This window comes from Lontra canadensis, unplaced genomic scaffold, assembly GCF_010015895.1.
Source record: "Lontra canadensis isolate GAN:19392208 unplaced genomic scaffold, GSC_riverotter_1.0 scaffold4, whole genome shotgun sequence".
NCBI classification, from domain to species: Eukaryota; Metazoa; Chordata; class Mammalia; order Carnivora; family Mustelidae; genus Lontra; species Lontra canadensis.
The window spans coordinates 36,780,726-36,802,800 of NW_022630998.1; the positions used below are offsets into that span (position 1 = coordinate 36,780,726).

Sequence of the window (22,075 nt, forward strand, 5' to 3'; positions counted from 1 at the left end):
TTTAAAGATTTTATTTGTTTATTTGATAGAGATCACAAGTAGGCAGAGAGGCAGGCAGAGAAAGGAGGAAGCAGGCTCCCCGCTGAGCAGAGAGCCCGATGTGGGGCTGGATCCCAGGACCCTGAGATCATGACCTGAGCCGAAGGCAGAGGCTTTAACCCACTGAGCCACCCAGGCACCCCTAAAAGTTTTATACTTTAATGTAACTAATCCCTCAGTCTTTTGATGTACTGATTACTACATTTGGTATCATGCTTAAAAAAGCATTCCCTACTTTAAATAATTGTACTTACTGGGTTTTTAATTTTTTAATGGTCTCTTCTAAATATATTTTAACAGTGCATATGGGTTTTTTAAGATTATGGTATAATGTAAGAATCTGTATTTTATTTTAGTGGCATTTGTTGAATAAATGATTGTTTTCCATCCATCTGAGATGTACTTCCCTTTTGCTCCTTTAATGAAGAAAATGGTTAAGGGTACTTCAGTTTTTTTCTCACTGACCCCCTGTGGTATCAAGTTAAATGTCCTTTAGGCCTTTAGGGCTTCTGTTTTTATACTTTTTTACCGCCCCCCCTTACTTTTGATATTTTGAGCCATCTATCTTCTTGTGTGAGTGCTATGTTTGCATGGTTTTTAGACCTACTCATTCAGATTATGACCTTATTTTGGGTCTTATCAAACACTTATGATGTTCTAATTATTGAACAAAAGTTAACTGCCTCTGTCATCTGTAGCTTTGGCAATTTTTAATCTTAAATTCATTACTTAAGATTTACTGTAAATGTAAGACACTGTACTAGGCATGGGGATATACAGGATCCTGCCTGAGGGCCCTACCCATGTAATGGGAAAACGGGCTAGTTACAGGCAGTTATGAAGCACTGTTAGCACTGAGAGGTTTTTGAATCAGGGATGATGGCCTCCTAGAGAGAAGGACATTTTAGGTAAAGCTATAGGAATGAGTAGGCTGAGTAGCTATTAACCAGGTGAAGTAGATAGGGTGCTTGTAGGGGCTGAGAAGAAGGAAAACATTTGGAACCCAGAAGCAAAAAAAAAACCACACACACACAAAAAAAACACACCCCCCCCCACACACATATATACATTTTGCCTCAGGGGAACTGAAAGACCTTATCTTTGGAGGGTAGAGCTGATTGAGAGTAGGGAGTGGTGAGACTGGCTAGCAAGGGATGTAAGAATCCTTGCAGACGCTCAGGGAATGGATTTTAAGCAAGTGAAGTTCTCAGATTTATGGTTTGGAAAAATCATTCTTGCTCCCTGCAGTGAGGAGAGTGGATTGAAGTTGACAGTTGTGAACTGGGGGCTTCCCAGACTTTTTCAGTCTTGCACGTGAGAATTAAAATTAAGATAGAGCAGTAGGAATAGACATGGGTAAACCTAGCTATTTAGAAAGTAAGATTAAAGGGTGTGGTGATTGAACAAGGGAAGTGGGAGGAATCCAGGACAGGCCCTGCATTCTGCCTTAGATTGGTGTAAGGATAGGGGAAGAAACAGGTTTTAGACATGTTGCATGTGAACTGCAGCATTAACCTGAAGAGGTCTTAAGTATTATTGGATGCAAAGGTCTAACATTTAGGAGAGAGATGGATAGGCTGTGAATTTGGGAATCCTCTCATGATGACCACAGCCTTAGAAATGATTAAGTGCTGTGGGAGAGCAAGTGTGGAACCCTGAGGAACACCTACATTTAATTTAAGGGAGTCCAAAGAAGAGGCTTGGATAGAGAGGAACTGGGAAATTAGGAATCCAAGGGAGGGGAGAGAACTCTTCAAAGAGAGTCATTTGCATAAGAAATGCTGCTAATGGGGCAAGTAGGATAAAGACCAGTCGATTTAGCCCTGAATAGAATAGCTCTTTTGCTTGGTAAGCACGATGAGATAAAGGGGTTGTTGGATTTTTTTTTTAAGTTGCTTTTTAACAAGGGAGATTTTTTTTTGTTTTCTTTGATTAAGTGATTTTTTTTTTCTTCCATGTGTTTGAATAGGAAGGTCCAAACAGTCTGATTAATGAAGAAGAGTTCTTTGATGCTGTTGAAGCTGCTCTTGACAGACAAGATAAAATAGAGGAACAGGTATATCTTTTATTAAAAATTCTAAAACTGGGCATTCCTTGGTGTATGTTATTTTGTATATGGAATTTGAAAACTGTGAACCTAATAGAAATGAACTGTAAACCTAGAAAATGAATTGTGTCTACACTGAGTCACAAATGTAGAAGAATCTTTACAAGTCAGTTCCTTCATTGATGAACTTTTAAGCAATAGAAAGGAGACCACTGACTGCTTAAAGGAATCACGCATAATTAGCATGAAACTAACTGGAAATATTCTGCCTATTCCCCTTGAAATATCCAACTTTATTTTTATTTTTTTTTTTAAGATTTTTATTTATTTATTTATTTGACAGAGATCACAAGTAGGCAGAGAGGCAGGCAGAGAGAGAGGGGGAAGCAGGCTCCCCGCTGAGCAGAGAGCCCGATGCGGGGCTCGATCCCAGGACCTGAGATCATGACCTGAGCCGAAGGCAGAGGCTTTAACCCACTGAGCCACCCCGGCGCCCCAATATCCAACTTTATTAAGAACAAGCATATGTTTAATCTAAGTGAAACAGTCTATGGATTTCTCACAGGTACCAACCATATGAATTCACAAGGAAGATGACCAAGAATTTGTCTCCTCTATTGCTTTCACTACCTTCACCTTCGATATCTTCCTCACTTTTAACTTTGCTCAGTATTTTATCATTATCAAATTCACAACAGTTATACCCAGCTATTTCTGTGGACATTGAAGGAAAAGATTTCTTAAATCCTTCAACTCTAGTGTCAGGAATAATTTGATCCTTTGCCTCCTTTTAATTCTGCAACAATGCAGTTATCATATGTTACCACTAGATGGTCCTTCAGGGTGAAGAATTTTAGTTACTCTTAACAGGGCTTTAAGCATCTTGCAAATAAATTTGTAAGTGTATCAGTTATACTACAAGTGAACTTGCATAAAAAAGTTAGCTTTTTCATTCCTGTCATTGCTAAGGTATTGATGGCCATTATGCCCATTAACTGGTCTGTCTCCCTGAGGGTAAATAACCTACAATAGTGACTTTTGCTTTTTGTGTTTTTCTTTCATTATTTTTTTCTAAATCAGTGATAAAAAGTTTTTGTTACATTAATTTATAAAGTTTATTAGTCCTTTTTTAATAATCCCAAAAGATGGTATGCGCGTTCAATAAGAATGGAAGCTTTCAGTTCCTAAACGAGCTCTATTTCTAGATCACTAAAGTATTACCTGAATGAGTATCTTTGTGTTTGGCTTTTTAAATGTTGTTTTGTTTTGTTTTGTTTTTCTTCTGCTTCACATCGGTGTTTTTTTGTTTTGTTTTTGTTTTAATCTAAGTTGTGGTATTTTGGGGAGAGTAGGTCGATACAACTTTAATCTTAGTCTTGCCGGTGACTAATGATGTAGCTGTAAACTTACTGCTTAAATTCTCTGGGCCTTGGTTTTCTAAAATGTAAAACAAGGAGTTACACAAGATGGTTCAGATCATCCTTTCTGGCTGTACAGTGCTACTCTACCAAATATGGTGGTTGAGTTGGAGTTTAAGAGGATCGATGAAAATTTTTGTAAACTTTGGAGAATAATATTCATGGGGCTCCTTGATTTCAGTCTGTTCCTGACGCTGTGGTAGATATTCTGCAAATGGATCGTTAAACAGACCATGACTTTGCTTGCCTGATGGGCATGTTGATATTACAAGGGGAATTACAGTGTGGTAATACTCTAGAATAGTGTCAGTAATCCATGAACTTAGTTCCATAGATTCAGATAATTTCCCTCGTATGCAGTAGATTTTGCACAGGACTCCCAACAGCACAGCCACTACTTAAGTATTCTTCGGAGACACATTTTGAGTTTACATCGGTCTACATTTTTTACCAACAAAAAGGAAAGAAATTTTCAGTGAAGTGGTGAGTGAGAATGAGATCTTAGCAGTTCTGTTCAGATAGTGTTGAATAGAAATGACTGCTTGTCTTCTGCATAGTTACAAGATGAGCAAAGCTTCTGGTACTTTCTGTGTAGTAGATATTGAATAAGTGAGAAGAAACTGGGCAGGTTCAGGAGGAGAACAGAGGTTAAGTGGCCACGGAAGAGGAGCGACACAGTGGGTTGAAGGCCAAATATCTTCATGGAAAGGAGCTAAAGATACCGGAGCTGTGTTCTTTGTAACACAACTGAATCAAATAGTGACAATGGTTCAAATGGGATGACCCTGCACAACCCTGCTGAAGTGGAATGATTAGAATAATTTGGACTGAGTTTGGGTATAAAAAATTACTTCAACAGTAGTGTTAATGAAGATTCGTGGTAAATAATGCCATACTGGTATCAGAGAGTCTGGCAAAATCAGAGAGCCAGTCCCTAATCAAAAGTGGTATCTATGGAGTCTAAAAGAAGAGACTGAATTAGAGTACATGAAGTAAGGGTCAGGTCATGGCAAGGCTTATACCTTCAGAGTATTTTTGTAATTCAAATATTTATAAGTACTAAAGTGTTCAGTAACTAAATGTTGGTAGTTTCAGATTATATTATCCATTCTTAAGCTGCAAAGTACACTTTAAAACCTTCCCACCTAACATCGTATGTTTTCTTAGTCACAGAGTGAAAAGGTCAGATTACACTGGCCTACATCCATGCCATCTGGAGATGCCTTTTCTTCTGTGGGGACTCATAGGTTTGTCCAAAAGGTAAGCTAATGCCAGAGATTACTGAAAATATATATTGTTCTTCATTGTTGATGGAACTATCTTGTTGTAAAAGTTTTCCCTTTTCTTGAATTTAGGAATGAGATTTTTTGGGTATTGTATACTTTCTTCCATATACATCCTCCAAAACAGTTAGAAATCTTCTTCTGAATGTAATGTTCTTTCTTTTTTGTTTAATGGGAAAGGGGGGGTGGGAGGATAGGGAATTGCTAGTCCAAAATAGTTAACCAGAAGTGGAGCCAGTTATGTTAAATCACTTTCTTTGGTGTTAAGTGATATTATTTTGTATTATTGGAAGTACTGCATTCCTTTTAGAAAGATTTTGGAGCATAAACCATAATAGGTGCATTAAGTCAGCACTTGCTGCTGAGCTTGTTTCATATAGTGCTTTGTTCTTTCTTTCTTTATCTTGTGTTTGGAAGTTGGTACTGAATGCTCTGTTGTGCCTTTGTTCTGATTACTTGGTTTTTTCTTTGTCTGTCTCTGGTAGCCCTATAGTCGCTCTTCCTCCATGTCTTCCATTGATCTAGTCAGTGCCTCTGACGATGTTCACAGATTCAGCTCCCAGGTACTGTATGACTGTATAGAGTGGACTTGAGTCTGTCTGTGCTATATTTCAGCCTGCTTTCCCAGTTCCTAGGTATCTTTTGGTTAGGCCACTGGTTTTGGTTTTGAATTTTTAAATAGTAACAATAAGCATTAAAAAGGCCGTTATCTACTAAATAGTTCCTCTGTCAGACTTGCATGTGCCCTTTGTATCGTCTGCTGTGAATAGCTTGGAATTTTGCCATATAGGAGGTACTCCTGAAAGATTTCAAATTGAATTGCAACAAGTAGAAGATACCTGGTTTTTAAATATCATGTAGTATCTCTTTCTTCAGACAGGATTCAGCAACTTTGATGAACATGGTTTACAAGATATGTTAGATTACAGCATAAAAGCAGGTTTTAGCAGCTCCAGTTGTAATTTACAGTATCTCATAATTGAACAAGGAAGTATCTTTTTAAATATTTGTCTCGTTACTCTTGTCATACTAAGCTCCATTTAACTGATTTTTGTTATGCAAATTACCCTTGGATATTATAAATTAATATTCCTGTTCAGATGCATCATTACATATTTAGGAATTTAAGACAGGAAGCTAGATGCTAACAGTCTCTGTCCTCATTGTAAAGTCATATTAATATCGAAGGAATGTTTTTTTAGTATCAGCATTAGTTTTTAAAATTTTTTAATCCTTTTATCTTTGCCATTCAGCTTTGTATCTTTATGGTGATTGTATTTTATTGCATTATATCATGTTACCTTACGATAGGAAGCTGAGCTCTCTAGTCAGAATGACTGAGTTTAAATCCTGCTTAGTTGCATGATCTTGGACAACGTTTCTACCTCTTCTGTGCTTCTTCTGTGATTTAGCTAGGACTGTGATCTGACTAGAGCCTGGCATGTTGTAAATGCTAGATAAGTGAGCTTTTATTAGCTATTATATAGCTGTTTATTAGCTCTTTTTATAATAATAACAATTTCTTTGAATAATCAATTTTCTACACTATTTTTTCTCTATCAGAGTAGGGGTTGGGGCACCGACCTTTCCAGTCAAAAATCCACATAAAACTTTGACTCCTCCCCCAAATGTAACCAGTAATACTTAATAATAGCTTATAATAATATAAGCAGTTGATTAAAATATATTTTATATGTTCTATGTATCATATACTATATTTTTACAGTAAGGTAACTTAGAGAATAGAAAAGAAAAGTAAAGAAGAGAAAATACCTTTACAGTACTGCTCTATATTTATTGGAACTAATCCCATGTGTAGGGGGACCTGCACAGTTCAAACTCTTGTGTTGTTCAAGGGTCAACTGTATTCCAGTAAATGTTTTTTAAAGTCATAATTTAGAACAGATTTCTTAGTTTACATATGAATAAAATTTACATTTGTTTTTTAAGTATGCAGTAAAGATGAAAGTTAAGGTTAAGGCCCAAAATGTATTTTTTTTTTTTTTACTTTTGCTGCTTTTTTTCTCTTTGAACTTTTTTGAGAAAGAGATTTATCAGTTCTGCATCAGAAATCACCCAGAACCAAACTTATTCCAGTATTTCTTAATTTCGTTCATTTATGCAAGCTTTTTAAAAGCATCTCATATTTGCAATAAATCAGTGACAAAACTAGATAAATAATGGGATACTTTGGTTTATTCTGCTACACTCCACCTTGCATTAAAATCATAAAGTAACAGACTAAAGCCCATGAGTACTGGTGACCATTTTCCCTCAAATTATAGGAATACACAGGCTGTAAATGAAAATGTAATGAGAGCAGTGAAAGAGTATAAGCCATGATAGATGCCTAAGAAATAAGGGTTCAGAATGCAGACCTTGGACCCAAGCTATAGAGCTTTAAAAGAGCTGAAATTCTTCAAATATAGATGAATATCTACACAGGTACCCAGATTTTTACAAGATTTTGCCAAATTGTAGCATACTTTTTAATATTTTGTGTAACTCAGGTATATAAGTTGAGAAAGATAATTCTGGTGCGATTTTTTCTAATACGTGATTCTCATGATAATTCAGATTCTGTTTTTAGCTATTAATTATTGTACTGTTTTATATGCCGAAAGAGGCAGAGTTGCAGAAAAATGGCATTGAGTTCTTTAAATATTTATTGTTCTTGCTAAAACATTTATTGTCATTAGCAGACTTGGGCTCTAGCAGTTAATCTCTTTTCCCCCTTTATGTCCATAGTGATACTTTATTATTGTGGTAATTATGTATTTAAACCTTCCTGTGTTTATTGTATAATAATACATTCTAATTTAGCAGAACTAGGAAGTGGAGTAAATAAAATCAGCCACATACTGATAAACACACACACTTTAGTAATTGTCTTTTTCTACCAAAGTAGGCAGTTTCATATATACTATTTTGTAACCAGCTTTTTCTTTCTTTCTTTTTTTTTTATAATGAAGCCTATTTTCCCATCAGTAAACATGGGTCTTCATCTCCTTGTCTGTTAATATGGATATACATACAGGACTTACCTACTTACCTAATATGGAATATTTAGTTTATTTTCAGTTTGTCTCCATTATAAATAAATATTATAAATAGTGCTTCAGGAGCATACTGATATATATACCATCCATATGTGTGGGGGGTGTGCGTGTGTGTTATATATGTATGTATCTTTGTATACTTATCCAGTTATTTCCTTAGAATACATTCCTAGATGTGGAATTATTAAGACAGAAGCTTCTGAGGTCACACACTTCTGAGGTCTTTTTTATTCTTAATGCCAAACTGTTCATTAAAAAAGTTGAGCGTAGCAGAGAGCCCGATGTGGGCCCCAATCCCAGGACACCGGGATCATGACCTGAGCCGAGGGCAGAGGCTTTAACCCACAGACCCACCCAGATGCCCCTAAAAAGTGGTATTTTTGCTTCTTGGCTTTTTGCATTTCTTTTTTTGTTTTTTAATTTTTTTTTTTAAGATTTTTATTTATTTATTTATTTATTTTTTGACAGAGAGATCACAAGTAGGCAGAGAGGCAGGCAGAGAGAGAGAGGAGGAAGCAGGCTCTCCGCTGAGCAGAGAGCCCGATGTAGGGCTGGATCCCAGGAACCTGAGATCATGACCTGAGCTGAAGGCACAACCCACTAAGCCACCCGGCGCCCCATCTCTTTGCATTTCTTTAGTGAATTGACTATTCATGTCCTGTACATTTTACTTTTGGGTTAACAGTGCATTCTTAATTTGTTTTTTTTTGTTTTTTTTTTTAAGATTTTATTTATTTATTTGACAGAGAGATCACAAGTAGCAGAGAGGCAGGCAGAGAGAGGGAAGCAGGCTCCCTGCTGAGCAGAGATTCCCAATGTGGGGCTCGATCCCAGGACCCTGAGATCATGACCTGAGCCAGAGGCAGAGGCTTAACCCACTGAGCCACCCAGGCGCCCCTTAATTTGTTATCAGTAAATTACTCCACCCAACAAATCCCTCTGACTCTGTAACAATAAGCCTAGTTGTACTCCTTTCACATGAGTAAGAGAAGAGAGATCTCAGCAGTCTTTGAACCCGTCTAGACTTTTGTTCGTTAGAATTTTGTTCCTTATATATTTGTTTTGTCATCAATAAAAATTTCTGTATTGGTAATGTTAGAAAAATCCAGTTAGCCTTCTAAAATGGCATACTGAGTGACTCAAATGGGTGGTAGAAGAAAAGGCTAGAATTGGTATGCCATCATCTCTTATTTTAAATGTGCTTTATCTCCATTTTTCATAGTTCATTTGTTAAAATGCTGTGTATGTCAGCTTATCATTTTCAACTCTAGATCTAAAAAAATCAGGGCATGATTCCTGAAATTATGTGTAGTCTATTTAAAACTATTAAACCAGATGAAACCTGCCTTAGTTATTCTGATCCAGTCTTTTGTTTCTTAAAGTGACACCAGATGTTACTAGTAATATTGTTTCCTAGTGTATCAGATTTTGAGCCTACAAAAAAGTAAATTTGGCTTTTGTTTTATTCTTGTCATCCAACGTAATGGCCCCTTGTTTCCCAGTTATTTGTGAAATGCAGTCATAACTGAAAACAATAAACAGAGCAGGTCATTACGGTAGATTCGAAAAGCCGATGTGGTCACAAATGCCCAAGTCACTACCCCAGTAGTAACACTTACTTCCTCACATTTTATTGCGGTGAACATGAAAATCATTATAGTGAGATTTTACCTGCATCACCTCTCAGATTCTTAATCTCAGTGTTATTACTTCAAGGAAGATGCCATAATGGATAAAGATACCATTATGAAAGCTTTGCAGATATGGTTACTACAGTAATTGGGTACTTCAGTTTCTTTAATTTCCTAGAAGCACAGCACAAATTCATCTTTTTTATTTCTTTGTTGAACTTATTGAAGCCCCTTAAGTCAGGGAAGTACATCAGAGCAAAAGACTAAACACTTTTCCATAGATGCAGTGGTTAACTGTGGTAGTAATACCATTTTTTTCATCTTTCTAAAAAGACAATGTTAAATGCACGCTTACCGTACATTGTTTTAACCTATGTAAACAGCTTTCACTTTATATTTGTGGAATCTAGTTTCTTTGGGACCAAAACACAAAACTATCTTCTCATTATTGAAACATTTGAAATAACTTAGCAGGAATAATCTCCCAAACGAAAATACAATTACCTGCATACTTTACAACAAAAGAGTTTAACACAGTACTAAATGTTTTTTTGAAACAGAACTCTTTGTTTTTTAACACAGTAAAATCCTTTACATTCTTCTTTAACAAGTGGTCTACTTAAAGTAGGTCTTATTTCTGGGGAGCATTTCTTTCTGCTTCTAATCTGGTAATAAATGTTGGTGTTCTGAAGTCCTAGTGTCCCACTTACAAAGTACATATTCATATCTAAAAATTTTTAAGATCTTAGGATCTAAAAAGGGTAAAAGTTTTTCCCAGTCACACTGTGACACAGACCAATGAATCAAGCCAGTTCTACAGCAGTTGTTTTATATATGTATACTAACTGGAACTCTCTTTCTTCCTTCCTCTTTGGGAACTCAAGTAAGTTTTGTATGTCTTCATAACTTGGAAATCCTGTATTAGTTCTCCTTACTCTCTCAGAGCAGATTTCAAAATTAGAGAGGCACACAAATTTTTCCAGGCAGCCCCTGGAGTTATATTTTCTAGTGAAGCCTTTATATAATCATAGAATATGGAGCGCCTAGCTGGCATGTGACTCTGGATCAAAGGGTCATGAGTTCAAGTCCTGTGTTGGGTGTAGAGATTATTTAAAAAAATAAATATTGTAAAAAAAATTTTTTTAAGTTTTTATATTATAGAATGTACTGTTTGTCACATTTTTAACTTTCTTTCTAACCTTTAGCTCAATACCATTCACATTGTTTTGAGGATTATGAATAAAGTTATAAAATGTTATGTTAGTGCTTTATTTAGTACTAAAATAATTGTAGAACCTCAGTATAAAATTTTTATCAATAACTTTTTTAAGATTATTACCAATTAGGGAGATACTTAAAGTCATACCTACAAGCAAAAATGGATTTTGAAATCTAGAAAACTTAATGTAGGAGAAGTACATGCCACTGTAACATATTGATAACATCCTCCTGTGTAGAAAAATTATACCCCCAGAGTTAATAATTTTAGCAATTTTTGCCCTTAAACCATTACTGTATTTTATTTGAAAATATGTGTAAACCTGGTTCTTATTCTTTTTCCCTAATGAATGCAGTAGATTTTATGTAAAATAAGTTGTCAAATTTAGGAATAAATTAAATGGAAGTATAATATACATATTTCCAACGCTTTCCTGCCTTTTCTGATGTACTTATTATATAAAACAAAATTATGAGTTAAAGTTTAGTAAATGGAGCGTAGAAAAAGTGTCTCTGCGTACATGATAAAGGAAGCAACTCCATAAACCATCTTTTTATCACTTTTGTTTAAAAACATGTTTGAAACTAGTAGTGTTTACAAATAGCACTCACATGAAATCTTACCAATGAATGTGTGGATTCTTGGAGTGTGAAATATTCAGTGTTTTTTGGTTTTGGTTTTGTTTTCGTTTTTTTTTTTTTAAGATTTTATTTGTTTATTTGACAGAGAGAGATCACAAGTAGGCAGAGAGGCTGACAGAGAGAGAGAGGAGGAAGCAGGCTCCCTGCTGAGCAGGGAACCCAATGTGGGACTTGATCCCAGGACCCTGAGATCATAACCTGAGCCGAAGGCAGAGGCTTTAAGGAGCCACCCAGGCGCCCGAAATACTTAGTTTTATTTGCTTATATAAAATGTGTAGGAGTAATTTGTGATAGTTAAAAGCATAGGTTTTATTTAAATTTCACTAAAAAGACTAGCTGGTAATTTAAAGGAAGACATTAAAAGGTGATTATTTGTAAATGTTTGCAGATATGCATATTTGCATTTTCCCTAAAAGAATGTAGAACAGTGAAATTGGAGTCAAATGGGTGGTAGGTTAATTTTTTTTATGTGGCTTACATTGATGGTAGAAGTGAAACTTATCAGTGAAGTAATGAAAGTTTTGTTACCCTTTTAATATAGAAATCTTGCCATATAACATTCTATTATCTTTGTAGTCTTAAACATAGAAGCACTGGACTAGAACATCTTATGTCCCTTTTACCCTTAGTGTCACATGATTTTATGTTTTAAGACATTATCTCCATAAAGAAGCATTTTATGGTTAAGGAAGGATTTTTTTCCCCCAGAAAAATGCTTATTTTGCTCACTTTATAGAAGTACATTAGGCCAATATATGTTATTTGAGTGAAACATCTTCTTTCTCTCTGTTTCTGCCCCTTGTCATTAACCTGGATATGATACCTGGAATGTGGACTAAACCCTTCAGCACTGTATAAAATCTACTAACCTTTGTGCATTTGGTTGCTCAGCTTTCTAAGAACATTTCTGAACTGAAACAAACTGAATATCATTCTGTTTTAGAGATTATGTCATGGCTATTCATTGGATATGGATTCTTAATGGCTTACTTTTTCTTTCCAAGGTTGAAGAGATGGTGCAAAACCACATGACTTACTCATTACAGGATGTAGGTGGAGATGCTAATTGGCAGTTGGTTGTAGAAGAAGGAGAAATGAAGGTAATCCCCAGTTAAATGTTATAGGTTGCTAACTGCAGCTCTGTTAAGGTCATATTGTCATTACTAACCATTGATGTGAATGAATTTTAAAATTCCTTTTAAACGGATTACTACATACGATCAAAGAAACACCAGATACTAGGACGTAAAATGTACTTTGGCTTTTACACAGTCTCTTTAGGATCACAGTAAAAATCTATGTACAAACCATCCTGTTTTACCTGGGCCATGGAGAAAATAAAATTTGGGTGTTTAGATATGAATAAGTCATAATTAGTTGCTGGGAATTTAGATATTTCTCTTTATTGTTTAATATACTAAATATTGTACCCAGATGTCACTTTGTTGCCCTTTTTTCCTGTCCCTCACTTGTCCTTTCTCTCATTGCATCCTCTTTCAATATTTGGAGATGGGTCTGCTAATCTTATTCACATCCTTAAACAGAAGAGACAAAGAGCAAAGAATAAGTTTTATAGATGGATTCAAAACAGCAGCTGCATTGAGTTTTGGAATACTTATGCCCAAGGCACTATGCTAAAGATAAAGAGATATTTAACAAGACTTTTTCCAAGCTGAAACTTTTGTTGGGGAAGGAGGATATTGACATTATTTGTTTCTATCTGATAATGTATTGAATGATGAGTAGTGAAGAAAATTGGAAAAGAAAGATCTCTGTGATTTGGAACAGATTGTTTTATAATGAGGAGAAACATTTGAACTATGTCTGGAAATGGAAGCAAGATTGTGACAAAGGTGATGCAAGCGTATTTTAGATTGATATATATATATACATATATACACACACACACACACACATACATACATACAAGGGAAAACTTGAAAGCAAACTTCTTATTCAGGAGTTTTGCGTAGACAGTGTTGACCAGAATTATTTTAGCAGACGAGATACAATATCAGATGTTGGAATGTGTTTTCCTCCTGAATAGGGAGCTAATTAAGAAATATGAAGAAACAGCAGATGAGATATCAAAATGTTAGCTATAAATCTAATAAGCCAATCGGAGAATATAGCTTTAGATCAGCAGCCACAAGGTCTTGCTAATGTGTTACCTGAGAATTAAAACAATGTTTCTGTCATAGCTAATCAATCAATCACAGGCCCTTCCCACAAGAGTAAGCCCCAGAAGAAAACCAAGACACATGCGCTCTGTAGAAAAAGGGGTGAGCCAAGCCTCTAAGTCCTTATTTTATAGTCAACATTCCGATAAGTCATTGTTGCCCCCCTAGGGAAGGGAAAGTGAAGGGATAAAGAGAAACCAGGAGTGACAGTCTAGATGAAGTCCCTCTGTGTGGAATGAGAAATAGAGAATAAGTGTTCCTAACAGAGAGAGAGGGCTTGGGTTATGGATAGTATAAAATAGTCCACCAAGGAGAATAGTCTATTGGCTGTAGCAGTAAGTTAGCCACTGCGTGCAAAGTAACATTTTAGGAGGATTGGGCTCATAAGGAAGAAACTAAGAGAATCAACTACATGGGGGATGAAGGCCTACCTAAAAGAAGTAGCCAGTAATATAAAAGTCCGGCTGTTGGATGTCTTATAGAAGGTTAATGACGGATGAGCTTAAGAGCTATGTGAAGTGTGAGGAGTAGTTAAAAGTCTAAAGTTTCCAACTTGGGTGACTGGGAGGATAGCAGTCCACATAACATGAATATAAGCATGTAGAGAAAAGTAGTTTGGTGAAAGAGATTTTAAGAGAGAAGCTAGCTGTATGTGAAACGTGCTAACAATTTCTGGAACCATAAAGCACTCCATAAACTGAGAGCTGGTTCTTCCTACAGTAACATAATTATTCATTTCTGAAAAGAACTTAATGCAAAACTTCCTAACGTAGAAACCTATAATTTTGAGATAATTAATTTTACTTAGCACTTTAGGTATACAACTTCGGTATTTAAAGGAAAATAGCATAGAGATGCCGGGAGGCTCAGTTGGTTAAGCCTCCAACTCTTGATTTCAGCTCAGGTCATGATCTCAGGGTCATGAGATCAAGCCCTGTGTTGGGCTCTACTCTGGAAGTGGAGCCTGCTTAAAATTCTCCTCTCCCTTGCCCTCTGCCCCTTCCCCCCGACTCACATGCTCGCTCGCTCTTTCTCTCTGTCTCTAAAAAAATAAAAAAGAAAAAGCAGGATAGCATAGATCTTCATGCCCTTTTAGCTTTGAGTCATTGATTGAACAGATAATTGAGAGCCTGCTGCTGTGTTTCAGATACTACTCTAGATGCAGGGTATGCAGCATTGAATAAAACTGCCTTAAATCAGTATCCTTAAGGAGATGATGTTTAAGCAGGTTTAACTTAACAACTCTTATAATTAGGTGTTCATTGAATATGCATGTTTTTCATAGTTGGAAGTTTACCTCAGATCTATAGCTTTAAGTATTTTTTATGTGTTGTCAATAATTTGAGATTTTATATTTTCTTTTAGCAGAATATTTATGTTCCTTAAATAGATTTTCATAAATGAAATTCCTAAAAAGCAAAATTTAAATCTTGCTTCCAAGTTTATACTTTAGGAGTTTGATTTTTACTTTTTAAACAGTTTTTTGAATATATCCTCTTTAGGTATATCGAAGGGAAGTAGAAGAAAATGGGATTGTTCTGGATCCTTTGAAAGCTACCCATGCAGTGAAAGGTGTTACAGGACATGAGGTCTGCAATTACTTCTGGAATGTTGATGTTCGCAATGATTGGGAAAGTAAGCTGCCATTATTAATATACCTTAATATAATTATTATTTTGAATTTATTTTGAATATAATGTTAAATCCAATCCAGTGTTTTGCATCTCACCTACAGTTTACAAAGTCAGTGTAGAAAATACCTGGAAAATCTGGTAATAGCTTACATTTACTTTTTTTTTTTTTTTTAAACTTAATTTAAATAGAGCTCTACAGTGAAATAGAGCTTGTACAGTGTTACAAAATGCTTCTGACTATATTACAGCATTTGATTCAGTACTTCAGTAAACCTGCATGTTAGATAGATAAAAAAGTAAAATTCAGATAGGTTAAGTGACTTGTCAGAAACCACAGACTCTAATTAGTAGAAAGGCCAGGACTAAAATTAAAGATTTCTGCTTTATCATCTACTTTCCCAGACTGTTTTGTTTCCTTGGTAAATGCTAGACAAGTCCTGCTGTGATCTGTTTAGAGTTATTCTTGTGTGGTGTGTGTGTGTACATGTGTGCGTGCGTGTGTGCATGCGCACACGCGCGTGTGTGTGATCCTCTTAGGAACAAAATTTCATAGATACAGATAGTTTTGAACATCATAAGATGTTTATCAATGACAGTTTGACGTTCTTTTTTCACAAATGTAGTCTCCTAAGCTTTTATAGAACAGTTTATTCAGCTTCAATAAATTAGAGGTTACAAGAAGTGGTCAAAGTATTAGATAGGAACTTGTGTCTGAGTAATGCAGTGTGATTAGAATTGCTTTCTTGTTGTGGAAGCTAGATACGGGGCCAAAAGAAATGAGATTTCCTGGTGATCACGTCTCATGGCCACTGTCTATAGCCCTAATATGAAGTATTAGCTACTTTCCCTTTGGACTTAGCCAAGATAGGGCAGAATCCTGCCCATGTTATCACAGTGTCCATTAGTATAACTGAAGTTACTCACATTCTAGGAAGAGGTAATGTATCTTTTTGGCTACTAATATTTTCTCTTCATTTCAGCAACTATAGAAAACTTCCATGTGGTGGAGACATTAGCTGATAATGCAATCATCATTTATCAAACGCATAAGGTAAAGATCTCTTCATCCCAAAAGGATTTAACTGTAGTTTAAACTGAGATATAGAAATTCTCTAAGGTAAAATTTGGCAGGAAATTAAATGCCATAAAAGATCCCAAGACTTTATTAATGATGCATGAATGTCACATATTTGATACGATATCAGCTCCTTTAAAGCATAACCTGAAACAAGAACCTGGAAAATATCCAGGAACAGTGTGTTTGATAAAGATCTCCAGTTAGTTATGTGCACTTAAAGTTTAGAAAATACTGAAATCCTGTTAAATGTTTTTTAGCATCTAGTCTTTATAGGAGATGAGTGATTGTTACCAAATACAAAAGTGAATCATAGTTTCCTGTGACCATAGTAATGAGGGGAATGGAAAGTATATTATTAATATCTGTTAAGACTGATAGATATGAAATCATCTAAGTGGATTATCTGAAAGCAAGTGAAAATTGCTAAATGTAACTATTAAGGAGTTGATCATATACCAGAGCATACAAAAACATTGTCATTTAAATTGATTCACTTTCATTTTACTTTTCATCCCTTCCTCTGCTATTCTAGATATTTAAAATAGAAGAATTAATATTTCTCTTACCTTATTCTGCTCTGTTCCCTGAAAATTGCCAAATATGTTGTGTAAAGAACAGTAAACAGGGGTGATATGTGGGAGGATGGGCAGAATAAATGAAGGGAATTAAGAGGTATAACTTCCAGTTATAAAATAAATAAGTCACAGAAACGAAAACTACAGCATAGGGAATGTAGTCAGTAATATTATAGTAAGGTTACAGTAACAAATGGTGACTACACTTATTGTAGTGAGCACTGAGTAATGTATAAAATTGTCTAATAAATATGTTGTACACCTGAAACTAGTATAACATAAGTTTTAAAAAGGAAAATAAGAAAAAGGAACTTTAATTTTGGAAGGATCCATTCAACATAATATAATATGTTACATAAGAAATACAGTACTTCAGTAGGTTGTTCATTTTTCTCTTCTTTAAATGACTTTTTAATTGACCTGAATGTATGACAATATTATGAGTTATGTATTTCTTGAACTCAGTTTTGTCATATGAGGCATCTTGTATGTACTGATTTTGAGCTAGGCTTGATTTTACATGGTAGCTGATCAAGAAATGTGTAAAAAATACATTATAGGTCAACTTTGCTTCAGTTAAAAAAGAAGTGTGTAACAAGATTCTCCTTCAGCATACAGATTTGGGGAGTCTAAGGGAAACCTAAAATTTAGTAAATGTTAAAAATACCGATTAATTGTCTTATAATTTGGAATGCATAGAAATGACCAATAATTTAGAGTCAGAAGAACCTTATAATCTGAAGATAATTGATCTTGGAAAACGGTCTTCTTGAAAGCATTTCACTTCATAAATGGGAGATGGAGGGAAGGATTTTTTTGGTTGTATTATGATCACTTTTTGAAAAATAAAGCCAAAAACTATTAAAATAATGTCCCTTAAATGTAATAAAATTTAAGCGAGAGTTGTGTTTGAATAAACAAATTGTCCTCTCATAATTTTTTTCAACAAAATTCAGTAATGCTTATAACTTTCCTTTTAAATTTGGCTTCTTTTGTAATCTGATCTTAAAGAGGGCTGCTTCTCTCTAATATTTAAGTCATTCTCATTCTTTAAATTTTCATCTTCTTGTCATCCTTGCAGATTTGCAGTCATTAGTTCTAACACAGCCAAAATTTCCTTTATCATTGGCTTCACATAGATTTGCTCAGCACTGCTTTCGTCTATTTTTGAAATTTAGCATCTTTAAAACATGAACCATTTCACTTTCCAAGTGATTTGTGTTGTATTGACACTGTTGTTGGCTATTTATTATACTCAACAATTAGGACAGGCATTACACATATTTTCTCTCGTTTAAAAGTACATAGTCTCAGTTTTCAGAGACCTCACTTCCATATCATTCCAGCATGGTAAATTTCCTTGTATACCATAAAGCTGAAAGATTCAATCTAATTGATTTGGTGTTCTTCGGATGTCATTATGGTATCAAAGGAGCGGTCTTCTTACACTGAAACCTTAGCTTTTAGGTGTCATGACACTTTAAATGGAGGTTTCATACTGTACTTAGAAGCAGAACATTACCAGGAACTTGGGAAAGGGGTTAATGGAGAATTAATTGCTGAGTACGGTTTCTGTTCGAGGTGATAAAAAATTTTGGAAATGGTGGTGATGTTTACATAGTATTATGACTATAATGTCACTAAATTGTACACTTTAAAATGCTTTAATGGCAAAAGTTTTCGTTATGTAAAACCAGTTTTTAAAAAAATGGATTATTCCTTTGATGTTATTATTCTGCAAAGCCATTAATTCATTGTTCATAGTTAATCCTTTGCTGGGTACTTTCAGATGCTTTCCATTTAAAATTTGACAGATTTTTACCTTTGCCTAAGATATTCATTGGTTTTACGTTTGTTTCTCCGGTAGTTCCATATTACATATGAATTTTAAAGTAGTTTATATTTTCAAAAGATTTTTACTTCTTCCACAGAGAGTTTGGCCTGCTTCTCAGCGAGATGTATTATATCTTTCTGCCATTCGAAAGATACCAGCCTTGACTGAAAATGATCCTGAAACCTGGATAGTGTGTAATTTTTCTGTGGACCACGACAGTGCTCCTGTAAGTGCACTTATGTATATGTGTATTGTTGTACAGTATGAAGCTAAACGTACAGCGTAGAACAAGAGTGATAAACATATATGACACACACACAGATACTTGCTAACATTTCTTAGATTTTCTTTTATGTTGGAACAGTATAGCCTATGTGTTACCCGAGGGCAGCAGTCATGGCTGTGAATACCAGGGCTGTGTTCCTTTCCTCCTGAGGTTAGAGACAGGGCAGAATGGTTAGAGGAGACAGAACAGAATGGGTAGAAAATGGAAGGCTGCTTTCCACAGTTCCTTCTCAAGCTATGATCAACCGCTACCAAATCCTCTGTGGTTTCTGTCTTGGTTTAGGTCCATCTATCTGCTTTTTAAGAGGAGGGAAAATCATTCTTGATGTCCTGGCAGCTTGGCATGTGTTATTTATTGGTCCTTCTAAGATTTTGTTGGAAATGTTGATGAGCTGTGGTTTTGGATAACCTAATGTACTATTAGACCAATAGGGATTATGAAATGGGCATCTACTACAGTGATATTTCATTTCTGTTATTTGTTTTGGCAGCTAAACAATCGATGTGTCCGTGCCAAAATAAATATTGCTATGATTTGTCAAACTTTGGTAAGCCCACCAGAGGGAAACCAGGAGATCAGCCGGGACAACATTCTATGCAAGATTACATATGTAGCTAATGGTATGTATTTGGGGTTTCTTTTTGGTACTTGGTCATACAGATTTTCTTTCTTTCTTTCTTTTTTTTTTTTTTTCTTTTTTAAACTATTATTTTTAGTAATCTCTATACCCAACATGGGGCTCAAACTCACAACCCCAAGATCATGAGTCACATGTTTTTCTAACAGAGCCAGCCAGGTACCCCTAGATTTTCTTACTATGATCTACATGCCTTTTTCGGTTTTTTTTATCATTTACATTAGTGATTTTTTTTTTTTTAAGATTTTATTTATTTATTTGACAGACAGAGATCATAAGTAAGCAGAGAGACAGGCAGAGAAAGAGGAAGGGAAGCGGGCTCCCAGCCAAGCAGAGAGCCCGATGCGGGGCTCAATCCTAGGACCCTGGGATCATGACCTAAGCCAGAGGCAGAGGCTTTCACCCACTGAGCCACCCAGGCGCCCCTACATTAGTGATTTTTAATGTGGAGAGATGTGTATCAAAATTATCAGGAAACTGAAAATAGCCATGTCCGAATTTCACCCCAGAACTACTCTGTCAGAATTTCTGAGGCTGGGGCTGGATAGGTAAATTTTAATGCTTCATCTCTAGATCACTTTCCTATATGCTTGGCTTTGAGCCATCTTACTATTATCTTTGTCTAATAAAATATAATTAGGAGCATAAGCAATAATGATAAAGAAAAGTAACAGTTCTTTTTCTCATTGTCAGGCTTTTTTGTTTTCTGAATCATCGCCTGCTTTAAGTTTCTTACTTCATCCATTTCCCACCTGAGGAGTCATTGGAATCCCTCTAATCAAATCCTCAAATCTTCTTTATTCAGGGACATAACTGCTACTACATTTAAAGATACAGTTATGCCTTAGTGAGGTATTATTTGATTATAGTAGAGTTTGACAAATCTGACATAACCTAAAATGTTGCTGTATTAATATTTGCATATAATTTAGGGAGCCAGGAACATTTTAGACAGGTAATAAACACTTTCTTATTTGCTGTGTGTTCTTGTGTGGTGGTTAGCATGAAGGAATTAATGGTCAGGTCAGGACTTTCAGAGATATTAACTATTCCAACGTGAGAAATATTTTAAAAGCAAAGGAATAAAATGAGTGCTTCAGGTACATTTGGAGAATTGTATCTTAACAGGTTTTAATTTTCCTTTATCTTGCAGTGAACCCTGGAGGATGGGCACCAGCCTCAGTGTTAAGGGCAGTGGCAAAGCGAGAGTATCCAAAGTTTCTAAAACGTTTTACTTCTTACGTCCAAGAAAAAACTGCAGGAAAACCCATTTTGTTCTAGTATTAACAGGTACTGGAAGACACATATTATCCCTTTTTAAAAACTTTGATTACTATGACCTTGCAGATACTATAATTTAGTTAATTGTTGGAAGTAGTTTCTACGTTTTATGATGTTCCCAGACAGAGTTGTAGTTGTAGTTTTTAGCCTTTAAAATGTGTTTTTTTCTGCTTATGTTAGATACTATCTGCTTATGCAGAGAGATTTTAACATTATGGAGCCATAGAATTCCAGAAAGACAAATTCCCCATATTTTTCCCTTTCCAGAAATTACTTTGGTTTTGTTGTTTATTCTCCCATATTTTTGTACGTATGTTGTGAGTGACATGTATTATTATTTTTTAAAAATGGCTTTATTCTACACTTAGTGTTTTTGCAGCATGCTTTTTCTACCTAACAATATATCTTGACTGTTGTTGCATATAAAGATATAAGATATACAAAACTATCTCATTCCTTTAAAATCTCTTATATAAATGTTGCAGAATTTGTTAGCTAGTCCCACCTTAATGTCTGGATTGATTGGTTCCATATTTTGACTGCCAGATAGTGCTGCACTGAATGTCTTTGGACAAAGAGCTGGAATGTTTAAATTTTTTTAATAAAGATTTTATTTATTTATTTGGGGGAGAGTGAGAGAGCATGCACACAAGCAAGGGGAAGAGGGATGGGAAGAAGCAGACTACCCGCTGAGCAGGAAGGGAGCCCGATGCGGGGCTCCATTCCAGGACCCTGAGATCATGACCTGAGCCAAAGGCAGACACTTAACCAACTGAGCCACCCAGGCACCCAGAATCTTTAATTTTTTTTAAAGAAATGATATGTTAACATGGTTCAGAGTCTGAAAAGATAGACATTGAAAAGCCCCCTACTCATCCAGTTGTGCCCTCCCTCCAGCCCCAAACGAAGGAGTGTAACTGCTGTTACTAGTTTCTTGTGTATCTTTCCGGAGAATTTTTTTGTGCCTGAACAAACAAATACACATGTATTCCTCCCTCACACACTTTTTTTATTGTTGTTCAGGAAAACACACTGTTCTGCAACTTGTTTTTGCACTTGCTTTACTTTAAAGGTCTTTGTATAACAGTATGGACCTCCCTCCTTATTTTTTGCAGCTGTACAGTATCTCATTGTACAGATGCACATAATTTATCTAACCAGTCCTCCACTGCTAGGCACTGAAATTTTTTCTAGTTTTTTTGGTAGAATGATGTTATAATTACATCCACTTGC

General features: G+C 35.4%; 1 protein-coding gene across 2 annotated transcripts in view; it reads left to right on the plus strand.

Annotated features, from left to right (window-relative positions):
* Positions 1 to 22,075, plus strand: part of CERT1 (ceramide transporter 1) — a 113,468-nt gene that overhangs the window by 85,921 nt on the left and 5,472 nt on the right. Inside the window, exons 10-18 of one of the 2 annotated variants that reach the window (XM_032848296.1) lie at positions 2,009 to 2,095; positions 4,672 to 4,764; positions 5,273 to 5,350; positions 12,342 to 12,437; positions 15,020 to 15,152; positions 16,132 to 16,202; positions 18,736 to 18,864; positions 19,415 to 19,544; positions 20,715 to 20,851. In XM_032848296.1, coding sequence (XP_032704187.1) covers positions 2,009 to 2,095; positions 4,672 to 4,764; positions 5,273 to 5,350; positions 12,342 to 12,437; positions 15,020 to 15,152; positions 16,132 to 16,202; positions 18,736 to 18,864; positions 19,415 to 19,544; positions 20,715 to 20,842 — 945 coding nt within the window. In that variant the 3' untranslated portion in view covers positions 20,843 to 20,851. The remainder of the gene's footprint in view (positions 1 to 2,008; positions 2,096 to 4,671; positions 4,765 to 5,272; positions 5,351 to 12,341; positions 12,438 to 15,019; positions 15,153 to 16,131; positions 16,203 to 18,735; positions 18,865 to 19,414; positions 19,545 to 20,714; positions 20,852 to 22,075) is intronic. The other variant, XM_032848305.1, reaches the window with a different exon arrangement.